Source organism: Sturnira hondurensis, unplaced genomic scaffold (assembly GCF_014824575.4).
Source record: "Sturnira hondurensis isolate 20B ecotype Veracruz unplaced genomic scaffold, ASM1482457v3 Scaffold0019006, whole genome shotgun sequence".
In the NCBI taxonomy this organism is placed as follows: Eukaryota; Metazoa; Chordata; class Mammalia; order Chiroptera; family Phyllostomidae; genus Sturnira; species Sturnira hondurensis.
This window is the reverse complement of record NW_028091637.1, coordinates 9,858,812-9,880,527: the sequence shown is the minus strand read 5'-3', so window position 1 is coordinate 9,880,527 and position 21,716 is coordinate 9,858,812. Positions and strand designations below refer to the sequence as shown.

The 21,716-nt window shown below is 49.0% G+C and overlaps 2 protein-coding genes and 1 long non-coding RNA gene across 5 annotated transcripts in view; 1 reads left to right on the top strand and 2 right to left on the bottom strand.

Moving 5' to 3' along the window:
* The window catches only part of CMTM7 (CKLF like MARVEL transmembrane domain containing 7), a 45,856-nt gene extending 41,675 nt beyond the window's left edge, over positions 1–4,181 (bottom strand). The window contains exon 1 of the mRNA XM_037070873.1: positions 3,954–4,181. Coding sequence (XP_036926768.1) covers positions 3,954–4,112 — 159 coding nt within the window. The 5' untranslated portion in view covers positions 4,113–4,181. The remainder of the gene's footprint in view (positions 1–3,953) is intronic.
* Positions 4,182–4,210: 29 nt separating this feature from the next.
* On the top strand, positions 4,211–11,943 carry LOC119004117 (uncharacterized). Of its 2 annotated transcripts, XR_005070115.1 has the most exons (4): positions 4,212–4,336; positions 10,536–10,627; positions 10,988–11,129; positions 11,697–11,943. It is a non-coding gene; the product is annotated as an uncharacterized LOC119004117 (long non-coding RNA). The 2 variants fall into 2 exon arrangements; XR_005070116.1 differs by lacking the exons at positions 10,536–10,627; positions 10,988–11,129; positions 11,697–11,943 and adding exons at positions 4,627–5,377; positions 5,525–5,855 and having other exon boundaries at positions 4,211–4,336.
* Positions 11,944–16,646: 4,703 nt separating this feature from the next.
* Positions 16,647–21,716, bottom strand: part of CMTM8 (CKLF like MARVEL transmembrane domain containing 8) — an 83,664-nt gene continuing 78,594 nt past the window's right edge. For both annotated transcript variants that reach the window (XM_037070688.1, XM_037070689.1), the window contains 2 exons: positions 19,628–19,744; positions 16,647–17,073 (listed from right to left, as the gene is read on the bottom strand). In XM_037070688.1, the coding sequence (XP_036926583.1) occupies positions 16,990–17,073; positions 19,628–19,744 (201 nt within the window). In that variant the 3' untranslated portion in view covers positions 16,647–16,989. The remainder of the gene's footprint in view (positions 17,074–19,627; positions 19,745–21,716) is intronic.

The window sequence follows — 21,716 nt, the reverse complement described above, 5'->3', positions numbered from 1 at the left end:
TCTCTATGGCACCGAGTAGCTCTCACTCATAGCCTTTATCCCAATAGGTAATTACATATTTATAATTAGTTGATTAATGTTTTCCCTATTAAAGCAAAGGAGGGCAGAGGCTGATCTGTCTTGTTTACTAGGACACCACAGTGCCCTAGCAGGCAGTAAGTGCTCAAATATTTGTTGAATAAATAAATGAACCTCTGGAAGACACTTAGGTTTCCATCTTTGCTGCCTGTGCAACCAGACATTCCGACCTCTTTGCATACTGTGTTCTGCAAGTTGTCAGTCTTTTTCCACACAGGCCGAAAGGGCCTGTCTTGTTCACCACCATATTCTACGCACCTCACACCAAGTTAAGAAGATACTGGACGTTCCATAAATGAGATAAAGTGTTAGGGGTGGGAAGGTTAAGAATTGCCCGAATATTGGCTCATTTCTTGCTACACCTTCTTCCTTTTCACCTAGCCCCCCCCCAACATATCACTTTTCTCCAACTGAACCCTACTGAACGAAAGCACCTGAGAAGTAAATGGGGCACCCCCTACCTGACAAATTCATACTGATTTTTGAGAGCAAGGGCTTTGCCACAGCCACCTGTTTCTGCAGAAATGGAAGTGAATGTGGCACTCATAAATGGATGCTGGATAAATGATCCCACTGGTGGGGAAAGGACACAAGCAAGGGCCTCCGGACCCCTCCAGACCCCGCGGCCTTCCATCTGTCTTAGGCCCCTCAGACACCCAGGCGATGTCAGGAAACCTGGCGCTTCTGCTCAGACTCTGAGGTTTCAGAAGATCACTCCTCCCTCTACTAGCAGACATGGTGGGGCGCAGAGGGAGGTCCCTGGGATGTAGCTGTGGTCTTCTCGTACCCGATGCTTCATGCAGAGTATTCCTTCCCCAGCCCCAGACTCTTCCCCAGATCCATCTCTTTGTAACAGCTTTATTGAGACACAGTTCACACACTTAGGGTGTGTAGTACAGAGGTTTTTAGTACATTCACAGAATTGTGCAGCCACCAACCCCAATCAATTTAGAACATTTTTATCACCACAGAAAGAAACCCCCTACCTACCCCCCATTACTTCCAAACCCTCCAGCCTGAAGCAACCACTAACCCACTTTCTGTCTCTACATATTTGCCTATTCTGGACATTTCATCTAAGTAGAATCACATACTATGTGGCCTTTTGTTCCTGGCTTCTTTCATTTCTCATCTTGTCTTCAAGATTCAGCTGTGCTGTAGCATGTTCATTCCGTGTTCTGCTGAGGAATATTCCATTATATGGGTATACACCACGTTTTATTTATTCATCCATCAGTTTATAGACATTTGGGTTGTTTCTACTTATTGGCTGGTACGAATAATGTTGCTGTGAACCTCTGTGTACAAATTTTTGTGTGGACATGTTTCCATGTCTCTTGAGTACACGCACACCCAGGAGCAGAACTGTTGGATCACATGGCAGCTCTGTTTCACAGTCTGAGGAACTAACTGCCAGCTGGTTTGCCAAAGTGACTGTATCCAATTGACATTCTCAAAGCAAAAAGAGGAAGCTGCTCTCCAAAGGAAGAGCCTTTCGGAGGATGTCGTAAGGTCGTATTTATTAATAGGTCCATTGATGGGACCGCAATGAAAGCACTGTAGAGGACATCTAGGACAGAGGGTCATACAGGTAGGACATCAGTGGTCAAAACGGGAGACCCACAGAGGGCCCTAAGGGCGGCACTACTGCCCCGCCCTCCCCCAACGCTAGACCGTGGCTATGAGTCTTCCCACTAAGAAGACAAGTGAACACCACAAAGAAGACAAGTGAACACCTAACACCCAAGCAGGTGGCCCAGAAAAGAGGAGAACAGGAAGGAGTCAGACGAGAGGTCCAAGCAGACAGTCCCAAATAGTCTCTCTGTTGTAACAGGACCACGCTGCAGGAGCTACTTCACTCCCAGGGGAATCTGCTCAAATCAGCCTGCAGCGACAGGGAGTTCCCCAGGGAAGGAAGGAGGCGTGACAATCCCCTGGGCAAGGTTTTGTGCATGGCGCACAGAGGAGCAATTCTCCAAGTCCTATTCTCTTTTTTGGCACAGGCCCGACCAATGTCACCTGCANCAACACCCAAGCAGGTGGCCCAGAAAAGAGGAGAACAGGAAGGAGTCAGACGAGAGGTCCAAGCAGACAGTCCCAAATAGTCTCTCTGTTGTAACAGGACCACGCTGCAGGAGCTACTTCACTCCCAGGGGAATCTGCTCAAATCAGCTTGCAGCGACAGGGAGTTCCCCAGGGAAGGAAGGAGGCGTGACAATCCCCTGGGCAAGGTTTTGTGCATGGCCCACAGAGGAGCAATTCTCCAAGTCCTATTCTCTTTTTTGGCACAGGCCCGACCAATGTCACCTGCAACCCGGCACTCGGGCCACAAGAGACACAGGCAGGAGCTAATTGAGGAGCTTAAAATGAAATGGAGGTCTCTCTCCTCCAGTCTTTGTCCACCCTACGCATAGACCAACACGGAGCTTACTCACACCACTGCCTTTGTCCATCAAACTCACAGACCAAGACGAAGGCTCCTGATCCCAATCTTTGTCCACCATCATTTGGCCCAGATATGTCTTCCTGTGCTCTGGTTCGCCTGTACCACCCCACCCATCTTTTAAGGATGGGAGGTAAACTCGTCCCCTCTTTTTGGCTGATCAGATCCCTCTTCATCAGAATCCCAAAAAGGCCGTGCTCAAAATTGACATTGCTCAGTAAAACTTTTCTTTCATTAGCAGTAACTAACATTCCTGTGTTTGCTAATTTTTGGTCAATCAAGACACCATTCTTAGAGAAAAGGGCACTCAGTCCCCTTCCTTCAGATCTGGCCCCAGCAGGAAATGAGAGCCTCCTCTACACACACCAGAATGACAGTGTTAAGCATACGTGGGCAGCTCTCGCTCTGTGTCCAGCCTCCGGGGGCTGGGCCCCCTCGGCAGGCCCAGCTTCTGGGGCTGTGACCTTGTTCCTATCCCCACATTCCACTTCAAAACGGCCACTTCCCCCTTCACCATTCTCGTTGCAAACATCACATGAGCGGAGAGCCATGAACAGTCCAACCCAGCTTCAAAACACAGCCAAGGGGAAAGGTGTTTAAGACGAAAACATTTTACTGCAAAATATGGAAGGGAGAAAAGAGTGGGGAACAAGAGAACAGGCCCGGCAACATCTGCCCTCCTGGGAGACCCCCTGCGCTGTCCCACTCGGCCCAGACCTGCAGCCCGCTTGGCTCCACAGGTGATCCTCATTCGAGCGACTCCTCCTTCCCCAAATAAGTACGGATTCCTCAAAACAGGCCTCCCTCACTAATCATCTGCCTTCCACGGCCCCCTGAGATCTGGGCACCCCTTTGAACTTGGGAGGACGGGGGCCCAGGACGGCTGTCCCGGGGTCCCAATTCTTTTTCCCCACTCTGGAACGCGAGACCTCTGGACTCCCTTCCAGGGACGAAAGTGCGCACAGAGCGGAGAGACCTGCGCGCTGGGTTCGGAGGAAAGAGGAGGCCGGGCAGGGGAGAAGGTCGGGTTTCTCTGCCTCGGCGCCGCGGCCTGGGCGATTCTTCCGCCCCCGCGGCCCCTGTTCGAAGCGGCGCGGCCCAGAGAAGAGGAAGACCTAAAGGAACTTCTGCTCCCGGTTCCTACCCGGAGGCGGGCGAGGCTACGCAGAAGCGTGGCTGGAAGAGCTTGGGACCCCGAGATGGGTCCTTCGGAGCAAGGGCCTGGGAGAGGGGCTGCGTTCTGAGTCGGCGGGGGCTGCACAGCCAACTTTCGGGGAGGAAAACTTCCTCCAACTGAACTTTGGCGCCGCCGAACCCCGGCCGCAGCGCGATGCTCCGGCGGGTTCCGCCTGGCGCGCCCCCTCCCGGCCCCGATCCCTTCCTTCCTGGGCCACTCCGTGCGACCCGGGCCTCGCGGCCCCGCCTCTCTTACCATCTGCGCCACTTTCAGCAGGGCCCCATGGGTGCGGGGGTAGACTGGGTCCAGCAGACCTTCCGAAGGGCTCGCGCCCTGCGGCCCCCCGCCAGCCCTGGGTCCGAACGTGGTGCTGCTGCTGCACGTGGTTCGGACGAGCCCAGCGCCGTGCGACATCGCGCGGCCCTGCCAGCCGGCCGCCTCCCCGGCCCGGGGACCGGGGGGGCCCAGATAAGGCGGGGCGGAGACGGGGCGGGGCAGAGGGCGGGGGCCTGCTCGGGGTGTGCGGTCCGCGGGCGGAGTGGAGGGCGGGGCGCACACGTCCCCTGCCCAGGCGGGTAACGCCCATCCAGCTGTGGTGAACCCCGCAGGGAGGCGCAGGCCAAGCGCTTTCCGAAAAGGTACTGCAGGGAGGGGCAGAAGGCTTTCGGAAGTGGGCAAGGCGGGGGGCCACAGCTGGGTCTGAGCCTCCTGGGGAGGTATGTGGGTGGGGATGTGTCTTCAGAGAACCTACTTTAACTTGCATACACTAAAATGTCCAAAGTGTGCAACAAACTTTACTTTTTCTGTGTCTACCCCTGTGTAGCCACCACCCAGATCAACAAACAGAACATGCCAATACCCCAAGTTCCCTCCTACTCCTTCTTAGTCTGCCTTTCCCCACTGCACCCCCTTTTCTGCCATACTTCAGGTATCAACATAGTCTGCTTTTATCACTATGGTTCTGCCAATTCAACGCCAACAAGACCCAATTTGGAGTGCAGTGAAGGAGGAAACTTTGTTTAGTAGGACAACTCGGTTGTGATACATCACCGCTGTGGAACAGCTCAATGGTGTTACAGCTCGATCGTGAAGCAGCAAGGCTGTGAACAGCATAGCTGTTAGGGTGCACTAGGCGAGACCACTTCAAGCTCTCTGCTCTGCTCCATGCCTGTCTCCTCTGGGGTACTCTGTTTTCCTCTGCGCTGCCTTCTCCGGCCTACTCTTCTCCAGCCTACTCTTCTCCACTCTGGCCCTGCCAGGTGTCTTTAGTGTTTCAACTTTGTTTCAGTTCTAGCCAGGGAACCCCAGTGTTCGGTAGAAAGGGAGAGTATATTCTCGGAGACAGAGTGGGGCTGATTTACAGAGACAGAAGTTCCTGGCGCTGGTCTCTGATTGGTCCATCCTCATGCAAATAAGGACTTTAAATCCTCAGAGTTTGGTCCAAAAGAAGCTGTCCTGATTGGTCAGAATAGAGCCACTCTGATTGGTTGGTGAAGATTGGGATGGGGAAAGCCTCAGTACCATTAGTTGAAATACAGTTCCAGGAACTCCTTAGTAAGGGCCCGCTCAGATGGCAGGAATTCAGGGCAGGAAAATAGTTCAGTGCGGAAGGCAGGCAGCTGAGTGCAGGCTTCTTGAAATACAGTTTTGTGTGCTAGGCCCCTGTGTAGAAAAGACTGGTACGCTCTGTGTTTTTTGTCCTTGTGTTTTTCTTTTTTTTAATTTGAGTCCAATTAGTCCCCAGGGCCCCTTTCTCAGGGTCCACAATATACCCGAAATAATACACAGTAATCTTATTTATATTTGACTTTTTTCACTCAACACAGTGCATTTGAGATTGATCCTGTTGTACCCAATAAAGCTGTGACGAACACTCTGGTAAGGTTTTTGTGATGAGCATAAACTCTCATTTCTTTGGGGTGAATACCAATGAGTGGATTTGTTGGGCCACACAGTGAGCATGTTTACTTCCACTAGGAGTTGCCAAACAGTTATTCGAGGAGTACACTAGGTTGTGTTCCATCTGGGTTATTTGTAAATGAACAGGCCCAAACAGGACTACCCCAGTGGGATAGGTTTATCAGTGTTTTTCAGCAGAGTGTCCCTGTGGCCAGGCTGAAACTGGAAAAGCTGGCATTTGTGCTGACTGTCACTACCAGAACCAGTAAGCAGAGACAAGGATTGAACCTTCATGGGCAGTATATTCAGATGCCAGCAATCTGAGAAGACAGCAGGTTATGTACCCTAAACCCCTCCCCCAAACAACCACGTCTTAACATCTCGTTTCAAGCTGACGTTTTTATAGGGAGAAGGAAAGGGTAGATAAGGGGTTTGGGGAAAGGTTAATCAGATAAAAGTTGCAGTCATGTGGAGGTGACTTTCCTCGCAAGTCTCCCTGTGTGCCTCGGATGAGAGTAAGTATGACTGAGACATGATGTGATCTGCTTGGGGAGGAGAAGTGAGCAGTGGCCAGTTTCTCAGAGGAGACAAAGGCCAGCAGCGGCCAGTTTTTCCAAAGAGGAAAAGGCCTCCAGCCCCCTCCTCCAGGGCCTTTTATTGGGTTGTAATACACAGAAATACAGGGCGGCAAGGATCAAACAGTAGATAACAATTCAAAGAAATCTGAGGGCTTCAGAGTCTGTCTGGAACAGAGTTTTAGGGTTTCCTGCTTGAACCCTTAACATATGAATGAAAGCACTTTTAGTAGAGCAGATTTCACAGGTTTATTAGGAAGTCTTTGTGATGCCAGATTTTCCCCCAGGACATACTCTAGCAATGCAAGGAGCTGTACCTCTTCACATCAGGTATTCAGGCTTAAGGGGATTAGAGCCAGGAAGTGCTTCTCCCAGAGAACATGGGGGCTCGGGCTATGTCAAAGCGGGCGGGGGCGGGGGCGGGGAGTCCATTGCTCCCTCCTTGTTGCAGCCCCCGAGTCCTTCCATGAAGGCCTCCCAAGTGATCGAGTCTGGCTTAGGTTGCCCCCCGCTGTGAGGGGTCTTACCCATCATTGACTTCCAACCAAGCTTTGGGGGCTGGGAGAGGAAAATGAGGCAGCATTTGCTACCAGAGACAGGCTTTTTCTCCTGCAGCAGTTTTCCCAGTACTTCTTTATCTGCTGATCAACAACTTTTTTTTAATACTTTATTTATTTATCTTTAGAGGGGAAGGGAAGGAGAGGAGAGAAATATCAATGTATGGTTGCCTCTCTTGCGTCCCATGCTGGGAACTGGCCTGCAACCCAGGCATGTGCCCTGACTGGGAATCAAACTGGGATCCTTTGGTTCACAGGCCTGCTCTCAGTCCACTGAGCTACACCAGCCAGGGCCTGATCAACAACTCTATCTGCATTGAAGAAGTTCCCACCCTGGAACACAGGGGCTCAGATACCATCTCCATCAGCTGTTTGCAGACGCCCTTGCTTGTGACTGACCTCCTGGAGTCACAGGTCCTACATTCCAGTTCCTGAAACAACAGCTTCTGCAAGCATTAATCATTTAAGCCTATCAACTATAACTAAGGCTAAAATCTTTTTTTTTACATCTTTAACTCTTAAGTTCTCCTATCAGAACTTGTATCTTTTTTTGGCATTAATATTTTAAAAATCTCCTTTATGAGATTATTGGATGCCAGGGCTGTCCTGTCATCAGAAGACTGTCATCAACATGACAGTCTTTATAATTCTAGAATGTGGAGATATTCATGCAGCCTGTTTTGACAAAGTTTCCCAGGTGATCCTGGTGAACACTCAAGTCTGAGAACCAGTCATTGCCGAAGTTGAGACACTGTCAATTTTCATGACCCCCCCCCCCAAAACTGCCTCTGATACCTTTTCTTTAGATAGCCGGCGGTTGCCTGGTCCATCCATTTCTTTCTCTGTGAAACAATGATAATTGCTCCCAGCAACTGCTGGGACAAGGCAACAGACACGCAGACATTCTCTATTTCCAGCTCTGCACCCCCAGGCATGAAGTTGGCCTTGTGGATTATTCACCATGGAGCTTTACATTTTCACCCCTGTCCTTGTCCCAGGCTTCAAACACCCCACAGTGGAGGTGGTAGGGAGTCTTTGCTGACCTGAAAGTTCAGGAAAGTGGGAAAACCAAGCACTGGATAATTTCTCCTCCACCTCGCAGCATTCATCCCACTCCACAGCCATTTTCTAAATCAGCAATTTTCAGCGTATGCTCCCCAGACCAGAGCAGCACCTGGGAACTTGGGGGAAATGCAAATTCTTGGGCCCCACCCAGAACTGCTGAATCAGAAACTCTGGGGGTGAGGCTCAGCAAGCTATATGTTTTGATAAGCCGTGCTCCCCACCTCCCACGGATTCAGAAGCATGCTGGACTATGAGGCCACTGTCATTTCCTGAGCTCAATGGATTTGAAACTTCGCTGGGTTTTTCTGATGGCTGTTGGCTAATGTGTCACCAGCGCAGATAGAAAATAACAACTGGTAGTGGTCACTTTGTGTTAATCACTTCATCCTGAGCATGTGAGAGCTTGAGCAAGGTGCTTGGCAGCACGAGAGCCATGTGCTGGCCTGATGTTCAAGAAGAGGGTCCCCAGATCAGAGCTGCTGCCAAGTTCGCTGAGATGTGTACACTGGTGTGATGCTTTTTTGGTCTGAGGGGCTGCCCCCTGGGGGTGCAAGAACTTAGGCAAAGAAGTGCATAGCCCTATTTAAAGATTTCATACTCAAGAAGGGGAAAAGCCAGATAGGTAGCTGGTGAGAATTTCCAAGCTCTTCTCCATCCACCTACCCTGAGGGGGTGCAGGGTCCAAGGCTTCACTGTCTGACCACAACTCATTTACACCAATGTGATTAGGGTGACATATCTGGTCAGATATAATGACCAGAGTTGACTCCGTATTAGTTGGTGCAAGTGACAAACAAAACTCAAGCAAAAAGAATGCAGTGACTCATGTAACTGTGCTTAACTGTGGAATGCAGACAGGAAACCTATTTCAGACACAGTTGGATCTAGGTACTCAAATCGGCAGTCGGGACTCTGCCGCAGGATTTCAAACCCTGCAGAGTTAGCTATTCTCTCAGGCAGGCTCCCTCCTGATGTCTGGCAGGAGGCAGTTCCCCTGGCTAATGATCCCTTCTCTTTATAAGGGTACCTGGTTCCCAGGGCTTCTGGCAGTGTTCACCTGCTTAAGATGTTGTAACTAGATATCACAGTTTGGGGATGCAAACAACAGATTTATGTTCTCAGTTTTGGACGCTAGAAGTCCAAGATCAAGGTGCCATTGGGGTTGATTTCTGGCGAGGCCCCTCTTCCTGGTTTGTAGACAGCCATCTTCTCACTGTCTCCTCCTATGGCCCCTCTCTGAGGGGGAAGAGAGAGAGAGAGAGAGAGAGATGGTGTCTCTTCCTCTCGGATTAGAACCCCATCTCCAAATACAGTTACATTGGGGGTTAGGGTTTCAACACATGAATTTCGTGGGGGAGGGGGATAAAATTTAGTCCATTACAGGCCTTCTCATTGGCCCAAATATGGGTCATGGCTCCGCCTTTCAACCAATCATTATATCCAGAGAGGTGGACCACTTCTATTGGACAGGCCAAGGTCCATTTGGGCATGGAGCTGGGGGTGAGTAGTTCTCCAGAACCACAGGAACTGAGTGGGGGAGGGGTGATTCTACCCCCCAAAACTAGGGTGCAGATCCCAGAAAAGGGAATGGATATTTGGCAGTTATGGAGTGAATATGTACCCCCACCCCAATCCGAATGTTGAGGTCCTAACCTCCAGTGTATTGTTTTGGAGATGGGGCCCAAGGTTGGGTAAGGTCAGGAGGGTGGAGTCTCCACAGTGGCTTTGGTGCCCTTATAAGAAACACCTGATCTCTCTCCCGCCCCCTCTCCTCCTCTCACATCAAAGGCGGCTTATCTACAAGCCAGGAAGGCCCCTCTCACCTGAGCCCGAAATGGCGGCACCCTGGCCACAGACGGCCCAGGTTCAGGACTGTGAGGAAATAAATTTCTGTCATTGAAGGCACAGGCACCAGCATATGACATTTGGTTTGTTACCACAGCCCAAGCTAAGACAGAAAGGCAGAAGCAGCAGGTCTCCACGACACTTTCCCCGGAAGCTGCTTTTTAAATCCTTTTCCAAGTGAATTTTTGATCAACCTCTGTGTTCCTACTTGTGAAATGGGCTGACACCGCTTGTTTTTGAGGTCCAAACAGAAATGTATTTGGAGATGTTAAGAGAGGTAATAGAACAGCATACAAAGGCAGGGAGTGATTACCTTCTAGTGCTAATGTTTTCTACCACGATTGGTATTTCTTCTCTGAAGTTCTCAGGAGGAGGGAGGGGAGGGCGAGGGAGGGGAGGGGAGGACAGGACAGAAGAGGCTCTTTCCTAATTTATCCATGAAACCTTTCACAACTGGGACGATGGCCAAAGATGTCTACACTTCCCTTCAAGAGGAGACAAAGGCAATGACTAGCGTCCCCTGAACGGTTTTCATGCAGTTGCCCTGGCCACTTTTCCACCTTTTCCCACTAAGAGTGAGGATGCTGGTTTTTCCAACCTGCTGAAACCACCGCCATCTCTTGTCTTTTATTCTAAAATAGGTGTTATTTCCTGATCATGAATCTATTTCCTCCTGCTCATCGGGGAAAATTGGGGGCGGGGCTCAGAAAAACAAAGAAAACAGAAACTACCCCATGATCCCACCACTCTCTACAACTGGGTTTGCTCTGCCTTTTGTAAACCTCCAGTTATACCACAGACATTTCCTATGAAAAATTCCTCACAAACAGTGTTTGGCGGCAGCATCGATTTTTGCGGGCGTGTACAACTTACTTTTCTCCATTACGTATTTTTAGAAAGACAGCACTCGGACCGCTGAGCTTCCATGTAATCACCATTCTTGCAACTGTGGTTCGGCACGGCTTGAGAAGTGTGTTCCGAAGAGAAAGTTAAGTCATCGGTGATGGTGCTAAGCAATTCTGATTCTGGATATATTTGGGAGCAGGCGTGGGTTGTAGTGTGTTAATTTCTAAAGGCGTGTTCGGTGGGTTTAATTGTTTAAACATCCTCCTACCGTGAGGGTTTCAGGCTGATCCTGTTTTTTATTTTCACCTGTTACACGTAAGACCAGGATTAACACCACTGTGCATGAATCTTAGACTCCTAAAAGAGAGATTCCCCGAGTCCGAGGGAATGAATATTTTTTCCAGGCTCGTCATACAAATCACCAAACAGATTTCTGGAAGTGCTGTACCCCTTCACCCCACACCCTGTGCGTAGAGTTTCCGCCTGGCTCCTCTCTTCACAGGACGGATGCTTTCGGTCAGCCCGGCAGAGGAGCTGGGCCCAGCACTCATGCCTCCGCGTCAGCCCAAGCTGTTCTCCTCACTCGCTGCGTGACCTTGGGCAAGTCGCTGGCCACTTAGTGGAGACTCAGCGGTCCTCATCAGGTAAACGGGGCTGTGGACCCCCTGTTTTATCTAAGGCAAAGATGTTCTGAGGATCAACTGACATCACGTTTGAAAACTGACTAGTCAGGTATAAAAAGGTAGGTTCAATCAAGATGAAATTGCCATTTTTGTCGGCCGAAGAGGCAAATATTGGCTATTTCACTTGGTTCAACCTAATGCAGTGTCATTCAATGGTTGGAAGTTGTTAGGCGATTGTTCATTCATATGTTCCAGAAACCAGTCAGCAGTTGTGTGTTTTCCCAGGTACCGAGCTCACTAACCACCTGGTAGGTCTTTTATGAAGCACTTTTCTGACACTCTACAACCTATTTCGGAGCACCATTAACGGACCCACAGACTCAGCTCTTCGCCTGCAGGCCCCTCTGTAATGCCCAGAACCCCCCCTTGGCTAGATTCCCGCCCCGCCTCCTCTGCACATCTCCTGGGCAAGCTCCGGGTTCAGCCACACTCAGGCTCGCCCTCTGGATAGGTTTATCTCATCCTTCGGTCTTCTGGGACTCTTCACCGCAGCAGGTGTTTACTGAACACATACTCTGTTCCGAGCAGTGTGCTGAGCTCCAAGGGGGAGCTGGGAATGCAAACCCACTGTCCCGACTCTGCAGAACGTCACACACCAGATGGGAGACAGGCGGCAGTAACCGCTCCGACAGCATGGCGGTGGGAGAAGGGCTGCTGTGAACATGAAAAAATACGCCACCTTTTTTTCTTTTAAAAATCAACTTTATCAAGGTGTAATTTCCACAAAATAAAATGCACCCACTTTAAGTAAACAGTGTGTGAATTCTGACGAAGGTCCAGGCACACGCAAGCCCCACCACCGTCGAGACGTGGAGTGTTTCTCCCACTTCTGGACGCTCCCCGTGCCCCTCCCGAGCCAGTCCCTTCCACCCCCAACCCCAGGCAACCCCGGTCAGCTTCCTGTCACTGCAGCTTTGTCTTCCCTTTCCGTGGACTTTATGTAACTAGAACCAAACGTATATTTTGGTCTGGCCTGTTTCACTCAATACACTATTCTGGTGACTCATCCACACGGGTGCAGGCACCCGTGGTTCGCTCCTTTTTTATCGTCGGGCGTGTTTCCTTGTACAGATACACCGCCGCGTGCCTGTTCACCGCTGGGACAGCCATTTGGGGTGTGTTTAGTGTGGGCCCATTATGAACAGAACTGCTGTGCATACTCCTGCATGAGTCCCTCTGTGGCCATGTTTGTCTTGGATAAATACCTAGGAATGGAATTGCTGGGTCAGACTATAAACCTATGTTTAACTCTATGAAACATGGACTTGTGGATGAAAACTCTCAGTCCCACCAGCAATGTCCAAGAATTCCAATCGTTCACGGCCTAACACTTGGTATTGCAGCCTTTTGAATTTTAGCCATTCTAGAGGGTGTGGCATAGCCTCTCATTACAGTTTTAATTTGAAAAAAAAATATGGGCCACCTTTGATTTATTTCTAAGCTCCTTTTTTTCTGTTAGGAGTTTAGGGTTACCCCTCACTCCGATAGGGCCAGTGTTGTTTGGCACTTAATGGCCGACCCCTTGCCAGAGAGGGAAGCGGCTTTTCAGGACAATCTGAAAATGGGACAGTCTGTCTTTGGGGCAGAAGGTGGGGTTCTCCTTAAGGTAAAATGGTTGGAGGCCAGATTGTATTGTGTTTCCCTCTTCACACTGAACTTTCCCACTGCAGTGACCATTCAGAAACTCCTCTGAGAACCCATCGTTCCAGCTGCTGCTCTTTCTAGAATCTTCTGTGCTATTACCTCCCTTAAAAAATAGCCTCAGACAGGATTGAATCACTCTCTCAAGTGGATTTTTTTTTTGAGAGAGAGAGAGAGAAGGGAAAGAAGGAAGAAACAGAGGGAGAGAAACATCAGTTGGTTGCCTCTTGCCCACAACCCGACTGGGGACCAAATCTACAACATAGGCAGGTGTGTGCACTGACCGGGAATCAAACCAGTGACCTTTGGCTTTGAGGGATGAAGCCCAACCAACCGAGTCGTGCCAGGCATGGCAGTGGACTCTTAAATTTCCCATTTTTTAAAAACTTTCTTTTGACAATGAGTCCTGGGGCAAAAGTGGATTTATCCCACGATTATTGTCATCTATTGAAGGCCCTGTTGGTGGCTTACTATTTGAAAGTAAATCGGAACCAATATTTTAGGCCGTTGCTTGAAAGCCATTTGCCAGGATGTCCTCCCGTGTATTGGTCAGGATGGATGGATACTGTTGCAGGTAACAGAAGTTAGTTGAGGCAAAGCGGGCACGATTGCTCAGGTGACCGCAAAGCCCAGAGTGTGCCAGCAAGCGGGGCTGAATGAATGCAGTGGCTCCGTGATGTAATCAGGATGAAGTTCCTTTTCCCCTCTTTTCCTTCTGGTTGCTGTCCCCCCATGGCTGGTTCCCCCTTGTGGTCACAATATATTGCCAACAACTTCCTGCATCCATTTGTCCTCAGAACTTCTTTTCCAGCACTTCTGAGCAAGCCTTGGGCCACACACCCACCCCTGAACCAATCAGGGGGGCTAGGGGGTAGAAGGACTTCGAGCCATGTGCTCCATTCCTAGAGTCACAGTGGAGCTGGCTTCCCGGAAGTAGCTGGCACCTAAGTGGGTGGTGGAGACACTGAGTAAAAACCACAGTGGTTAGATAACCGGAGGGCGGAAAAGCGGTGTGGCGGAGGCCGCGGCAAGGTCTGCGACATTCTGGATTTGCTCACTCTGAGTATTATTTGAAAACCCTGCCATTGACATGGGCGTTTCTCAAGAAATACCTTCTGAATGAAGCGTTCCCCGCAGCCAACGTCTTTCTCTCCCCTGGCCATTCATTCCTAAGTGTCTGCAAAGCCACCACCTCTGTGTGGACAAGCCCGTTCCCTGGAACCCTATCTTCTTTTACATATACACCTCAATTTACTGACTCTCCAACTCATCACTGTCTGCAGTCGAATCTTCCGGATTGTCCTAAGTCACTGACACGGGCCCACTTACCTCACCTTCCCTTCCAGCTGTTGGCGTCCAGTTCGCATCTGGCAGCATGCGAGCAGGAGACCCTTCTCGTGAGGCCGTTAACAAACGCTTCTCGGGTCGTCACCTTTTTCGGTGTGTCTGTGGGCCCGATGTGCCCAGATTATTGTTTTTGTGTGTGTGTGAAAAACCATCTCTCAGCTAAAATAATAATTGTCTAGGCGACAGAAATAGAAACTCTAAAATGGATTTTCTTCTACCCAGGGCTGCATCTTCAGTTAGTGTTTTTAATGGCCTGTGCTCTACACAGAGATATTTTATGTCTTTAAAATCTTGGGTGTGCTGATACCCGGAAGGGACTTTCCTAGGAAGGATGCAATTGGGACGCACAGAAATAATTGATATTGCACATGCTTCTCTCCAGCTTCTCGTAGTTTTTTCAAATATGGGCTAAATATTTATCTCTGGGGGGCTCTGAGCTGGAAACAGAGCAAAGGAGAGGCATGAATCGCTTAAAGCGTTTCATCGATTGGCCACGAGCGGGCCAATACATCAAACTGAAGACCCACCTGAATCCATCAGAGCGACTGGCTGGCTTGGGAAGGGCTGCGAGGGGAAAGCACATGGTGCTCTCGGACGGCAGAGGAGAGTTTAAATGCACACAGACCATCCCTGTTCCACCCTTTCCCAGAAACCTGTTCTTCTGGTTGCGCTGGCCGTGCTGCAGGTGGCTCTGCGTTTCCTTTCTTTCTTAAGAGAAAAATGAATGCAAACGCAGTTCCAATCTGACTGCTTCATCTGAACAACAGACACTCGTTGTCTAAAAACCCACACTTCACAGATTTTTTTTCTTGAGCAAAGTCTCTTGGTAGTCAAAAGAGGAAATAATAATTTCCTTTTGGTTAAAACTACATGCTGTTTTTTTTTTGTTTGTTTTGTGTTGTGTTGTGTTTTGGTGACCTCTCAGAGCACCACACAAGGTCACGGTCCTGAAGAACCACAGGTAGAGACAGGACAGCAAGTGACCCTGCAAGGACACAGTCAAATCACCGTTCTCTTGAACTAGGTCTGTTTGGTGCTGCCGGCTCCAGAAAGACCTACATTTGTCGTCTATTTGGAATAGATCTCCAAGCGGTTTATGGAACACTTTCCCCCAGAAGTCGCTTCCTTGAATGCAGGCAGGATTATAGAAGTCACACACCCACATGGGGAGACAGAGAGAAGAGAGAGACATAAAAGCAGGCTTCTTTCTTGATGACAGTTTCCAGAAACAGATCTTTGTAGGTTACAGTTTTTCTGACTTTTATGGAGACTTGATTGCAATATAAAGTACTTAAAAAAACGCATGGAGTACATGGAAGATGAATATACCTCTGTGTGAGTGAGGGACAGAGCAGAGCACACACACTCTGATGCGTTGTCTCTGCTTTTCTCGCAAAATGAGCGAGTCACAGGCCGGGAATGCGGCTCCAAAGAGATCGCAGCGTCGATCACCTGCAGGTCTGCGTGGCTGACGCTCAATCTTCACGGCTGCCTGTGCCCCCAGCACCCACCCTTCCCCACACATCCATGCCCCACACCGCCTCTCATTTGCGGTGCCCCCTGCCTACTACCTCCTTGGACCCACCACTCAAGGACATTCTTCACTGTTTCTTTCCAAGGTCTGGGGTGGGTGTTGTTAGACACTTAAGGAATGCCCCCTCTCCTGGACAGGGGTAGGCAGACCTCAGATAAGGAGTTAGAATCCCATAAACAGGAAGACGACCCAAACAACAGAAAAAAAACCCCATCTCTGTCAAACCAGAACAGGGGCCTTGGGGGTGTGTGTCCGCAGAGTCAGTACCGGGCTGAAACTCTCTTTGCTGTCATCAGCTATACTAACGTTTCTGTGGTTTTTTGTTTTTCAAAAAGAAGCTCATATTGACAAATCACCCAAGATACACTGCTGTTGGAAGAACCGTCCTGCCTAACAACACTTCCTCTAAGTGCGCATCTGCCTTGCTGGCTGGGTCCTTCCCCCCGCCCCACCTCACCCCCCATCTGATAACACCTAACAATGTTACAAAGTATCAGTGCTGGACACCGGAGCTCTGAGAACTTTTGGTCTGGTATTTCCCACAGAATATGGCACACGGGCCACTGCGGTCAGCCAGATGATTTTAAGGTACATGCCAAGTATTTATCTTCTTAGTGATTATGCACTGATTTTAATATTTTTAGGAAAAAATGCCACTCACGCAGCAGTCACTGGACTCAGCAGCACCACTTGGGGAGAACTCACTACCAAGAGCTCCAAGGCCAATGTCCCATCAGATGCTCCCTGGGTCTACTGGTTGGCACGTGAGAATCACAGACACCAATGATCCCCGAGTTGGGAAGATGGCTCTCTCCTACCACCCTGGCCTAATGGCCACAGACAAGTGTCTCCTAGCAACATTGTACCTGCACAGCCCTGAGAGAATGAAGCAGAGTGCCCTGCCTTGGGCCTCGGCCTCAGGCCTCTTTTCTCAAATCAATATAACGTTATTCAAGATTTTGAAACATTTAATCAAAAAAAAAATCTGGCATTTTAAAAGTTAGGTTTATAAACTTGACACTTTCTTCATATTAGCATTTTATCCATTTATACATTGTCTAGGAAAATAATGATGAGGTGTATGAAGACATCAGCAAGATCTTTAAGAGGTCGTTCTAACCTACAGCACTTTGCCAACAAGTATCCAGTTTAATTGTAACAAACCATGGAGCGAAATTTAACTAAGTATATAAAAACATTAGTTAAATATAATTCTCTGGAAATATACATTATACCTACAGCTGTTTTTACAGTGAGATGCTTCCTTTTCTCCCCCCTCTTAATTCTTGGAATGGCAAATCACTGTAGGGTCCTGGATCTCCAAGCTATAAAACTGAAATATGTGTTTCCAGCGTAGCAGATGGTGACCAGGAAGGCGAAAAACTGGAGGGAAAAAAAAAAGCATAACAGAAAAGGGGTTTAGGGCACATGCTAATTAGCAAAAATTATCATTCACCCCCACCGACTCACGCACTCAGTATCCGTCGGCTCCAGGCCTTCTCATCGAAAACTGCTTTATTGGTTCAATTACCTTCTGAAATGATTTTGGGCTATCTTGTTTTTCTTTTTTGGAACATATCTGGAAAGCCTACAGATTTGCTCAAATAACCCAGGGTAGTCACTTAGGGGTGAATGTGGGGGACTGCATCTGAGAAGAGCACATACATTTCTACTGTAGTATATCAGTCCCCCCTTATCCACAGGAGATACACTCCACAACCCCCAGTGGATGCCTGAAACCACGGACAGTACCAAACCCTGTAGATACTGTTTTTTCCCTGTACACACAGACCTATGATAAAGTTTAATTCATAAATCAGGTACAGTAAGAGATTAACGATAATAACTAATACCAAACTAGAGCAATTATAACTATATACTATAATAGAAGTTCCGTGAATGTGTTCTCTCTCTGATAACCTATCTGATAACAGAGAAGGCTATTCAGTGAGTAAGGGGCAGGGAGCCTGTACAGTGTGGATACGAGGGACAAAGGGATAATTCACGTCCCGGGCAGGACAGAGTGGGGTGGTGCAAGATTTATTTCATCACGACACTCGGGATGGTGTGCAATTTAAAACGTATGAATTGTTTGTTTCTGGAATTTTTCCATTTCACGTTTTTGGACTATGGCTGACTGTGGATAACAAACTGAACAAAGCAAAACCTCAGATAATGGGGGACCACAGTACAGGCAAGCTTAGACCAGGGCTTAGCCTCAGACTGCCACAGGGTCAGTGACCAAACTGAATCCAGCTGGCGGGTGGAAGTGAGGCGCCGACCTGGGGTGGGCAGTGAGAATGGTGCGTTGCAAAATGCAGGATCCTCTTATGGGCCCACTTCCACCCAGTGCCAGCGGATTCTTGCTCCGTGTTAACTGGAGTCCAGTACTGCCAAAGCGTCTGATTTTTAATCTCCTGCGCCCGCATGCTTGCCACCTTTAAACAGTAACTTTGAAATACAAGTAAAAACTATAATGAATACCCCTGTATCGTCAGTCAGCTTTCACACCATCCCTCCAGCAGTCCTGTCCAACCGCCCCCTCCCACCTCCCTACTCCTCCCCAACACTTCTTTTGTGGATGGAATACTGTAAGGCCAATAGTAAACAAACCTTTAAAATCAGTTGTTTTTAAATTAGAAAAACAATACACACTCATGGTTTGAAAATGCAAACGGTACAGAAACTAATTATTGGGTTGGCCAAAGAGTTGGTGTCGTTTTTTTTTTCCCTGCGATGGCTCTAGCAGTGTTGAGTTGTGTTTAACTTCATTTGAAACAATATTGTTAGACTGTACTGTGACAGCTGTCCTAGCAGCATGTATTAAAAAAGGATCAAAATTGGTGAATTTTTGTGCAGCCATTTTAATACTGAAGATGGAAGAAGATCTGCAACATTTTCGGTATGTTACGCTTTATTATTTCAAGGAAGGTAAAAATGCAACGGAAACATACACAAAAAGAGTTGTGCAGTGTATAGAGAAGGTGCTGTGACTGATTGAATGTGTTAAGAGTGGTCTGTGAAGTTTCTTGGTACTATTGACATTTTGGCCAAATAATTATTTGCCGTAGGACTGCCTTATGCACCGGAGGATGTGTAGCAGTGCCCCTGGTCCCTACCCATAGAAGCCAATAGTGGGAGGTAGCTGACACACTCAGAATATCCAAATCAATAGAGTTATTGGTGAAAATGAAACATATGTCTTTTATTTTACAGAAAAAACTAAACAGACTTTTTGGCCAACCCAATAAAAAGTAGAAGCCCCTCATTCCACACTCATCATCCAATCACAGTCCTTGGAAGGAACCTCTCTGTTGGTGTATATTTTTCTAAGCATTCTCAATGAATAATCAAACATTTATACTTAAAAGAAAAAAAACAAAGACAAAAACAAACAAGCAGCCCTGGCTGATGTGGCTCAGTACATTGAGCGCTGGACTGTGAACCAAAGAGTTGCTTGTTCAGTTCCAGGTCAGGGCACATGTCTGGGTTGCAGGCCAGGTCCCCAGTAGGGGGATGTGTAAGAGGCAACCACACACTGATGTATCTCTCCCTCTTTTTCTCCCTCCCTTCCCCTCTCTAAAAATAAATAAAATCTTTAAAAAAAAAACAAGCAAATAGCATCACAGTGAGCTCATTTTCTGCAAGACTCTCCCCACTTAAACTGCAGTCAGTATGGTTATTCTTAGAATGCCTCAAATGCTTTTTTTCCTCCCTCAAATACTTGTTTTGTTCCAGCCATTTGGCTCTCACTCAGGCAGAGTCTTTCAGCCTCTTTGCACTTCGGGCCATCAGGGCCCGCCAATTTTCGAAGCTTTCAACCCGAAAGCTCATCGCCCATGTGTCACACTGCAGGTGGTGTCCTCCTCCTGATCCCCAGAGAGCCTCAGGGAGGAAGGAGGTGACCGTGGGGGGGCGGGTGAGAGGGCTCACTCACCGACGAGGCGGCCCAGCTGTTGAAGTTGTGGCTGTCCCTCTCTGGGGAGACGGAGGACGCATCCACAATAGCGGCCGAGAGGTATAAGACGAAGGCGCTGCCATTGAAGCACAGACCCTGGGGGAGACAGAGGGGTGGGGGGTTTAGGGAGCGTGGGGAGGTCTGGGCTCCTCTGAACCTCAGACGTGGCCAGGACTGCACCCTGGATGCGGTCAGGAGCTCATCTGGGCACCTGGGAGAGGGCAGGGGACATGGACTCTGAGAAGGCAGCTCCTCTGTGTTTTGGGGAGGAAAGGGTTTCACACCATTGCACTCTGCACACCCAGACACCTCTCCTCCCTCAACACGCCCAGGCTGCCCGCCGCCCCCTCAGGCCCTTCTGTCTCTCTCATTCTGCTCTTGACCCTCATTTCTTCCAATGTCAGCCATGGTGACACACTGGCTGAGGAAGGAAGATAGCAGATGGTGCCACCCGTGAGATGTGCCTCAGCTACGGTCCCCGGCAGGAGCCGCATCCTTCAGCACCTGCCCTGGCAGAGGGGAGCTTCCCCCAAAGCAGGCCCGGCTGATTTTCTGACCCCTCGCTCTAGGCAGGGAGGGGCAGTTAAGTGAGCTCCTCAAGGCGCCGTGAGTTGTTAAAAACGAAAAGGAGATTATACAGATTAATAGAGCCCTTTGGGAAGTGATCTCACCCATGGCTTTATTTTTGCCTATTCTCAGGGAAGGGAGATATGTAACTCCAGGCAGGTATTTGGTTTCCAGTTATATGTAAACTCTAGGAAACCAGACTCTGAACAGGTTCCTATCTGAACAAGGCAGAGGGGTGTGGAAAAATCAATGCTTCACACAGGGGGGAGGGAAGAGGCTTGACTCCCAAGGAGAAGGGCCTCTGAGGTCTAACCCTATCCCTCTGTGAGTCAGAGACACAGACATGGTGGGGAAAGGGGGAGAGGCGGTATCCTTTTGTGCTCAGAGAAAATGAGGGCACATGGACGTTTCCAGATTCAGGCTCCAGCACTGAGAAACAGGTTGTGTACCCCTGTACTCCACACTGTGCTCCCGTTGTTCCTGGGTTAGGGTGATGCACCTGTAAGAGAAGGGCCACCCAGGGTGCTCATCTGCCATTAGAGAGGTGTCCCCAGAAAGCCCTGGTTTCTCAGGATGACTCAGTATGCTTGGTGGTGGTAGGTTGTTTTGGGGGCAGGGAGGGAGGTTGTTCCAGGAATACATGTGTGCATTTTAAAAAACTTTACTTGTTTAAGTAAAAAACTGCACACTACTTCTTCAGCTTGCACATCTGCTATTTGCCAAGTGAAGGACCCCCCCCCCACCCCGCCTTTTTAAACACAGAAACAGTTAGATGTAGTTACCTTTGGGAGTAGAAAACTATAGTTTTCATGGTGCATCCTTTTATAGGTGGGGGTTAAACTTATTTTCTCTTTAAATAAACTAGCTGTGTATTACTTTTGAAACATTAAAATGTGTTTTTTTAAAGGTAATGCGTGTTCATCACACCCAAACGAGATCCGGCCAGACAGAACAGTCTGGAGTGAAGGCCAGGACCTCCCTTTCCACGTCGCCCCTGCCTCTGGGGCACAGGCAAACGCTTTCGAGTGGAGCCACACCGTTGGTACTAATACCTCATGGTCTAACTTTTCCCCTATGGAAAGACATTCTGATGTTCCTAGTGTTTCTAGGATTATAAACACTACTGTAATGAACGTGTCTGAACATGTATTCTGGGGCACCCGTGCACGTCCAGTCCCCGTAAAGGGGATAGAGATGAATGAGAGAACGTTCAAAGAGCGCTCACCTGGCCAGAATGCCGTGACACGCTGAGGCTGCTCCTGGGTCTTGCCTGCATAGCTGTGTGGATGAAGGGGCCAGAGAGGAAATGGGGAGAAGACTCCCAGCTGTATGACTTGTGAACTTCCTGAGTGCATGACCCTGTCCCTCACTAACTGTGGCCCAATCCATTTTTCTAAGGACATAAGGAACTCCTATTTCCCCTGGAGCAATGTGGGGACGGCAGGGGTGGTGGAGAGGCGAGTAGGAGGCGTTCTTTCCCCATATACCTCCCTACTGGGGG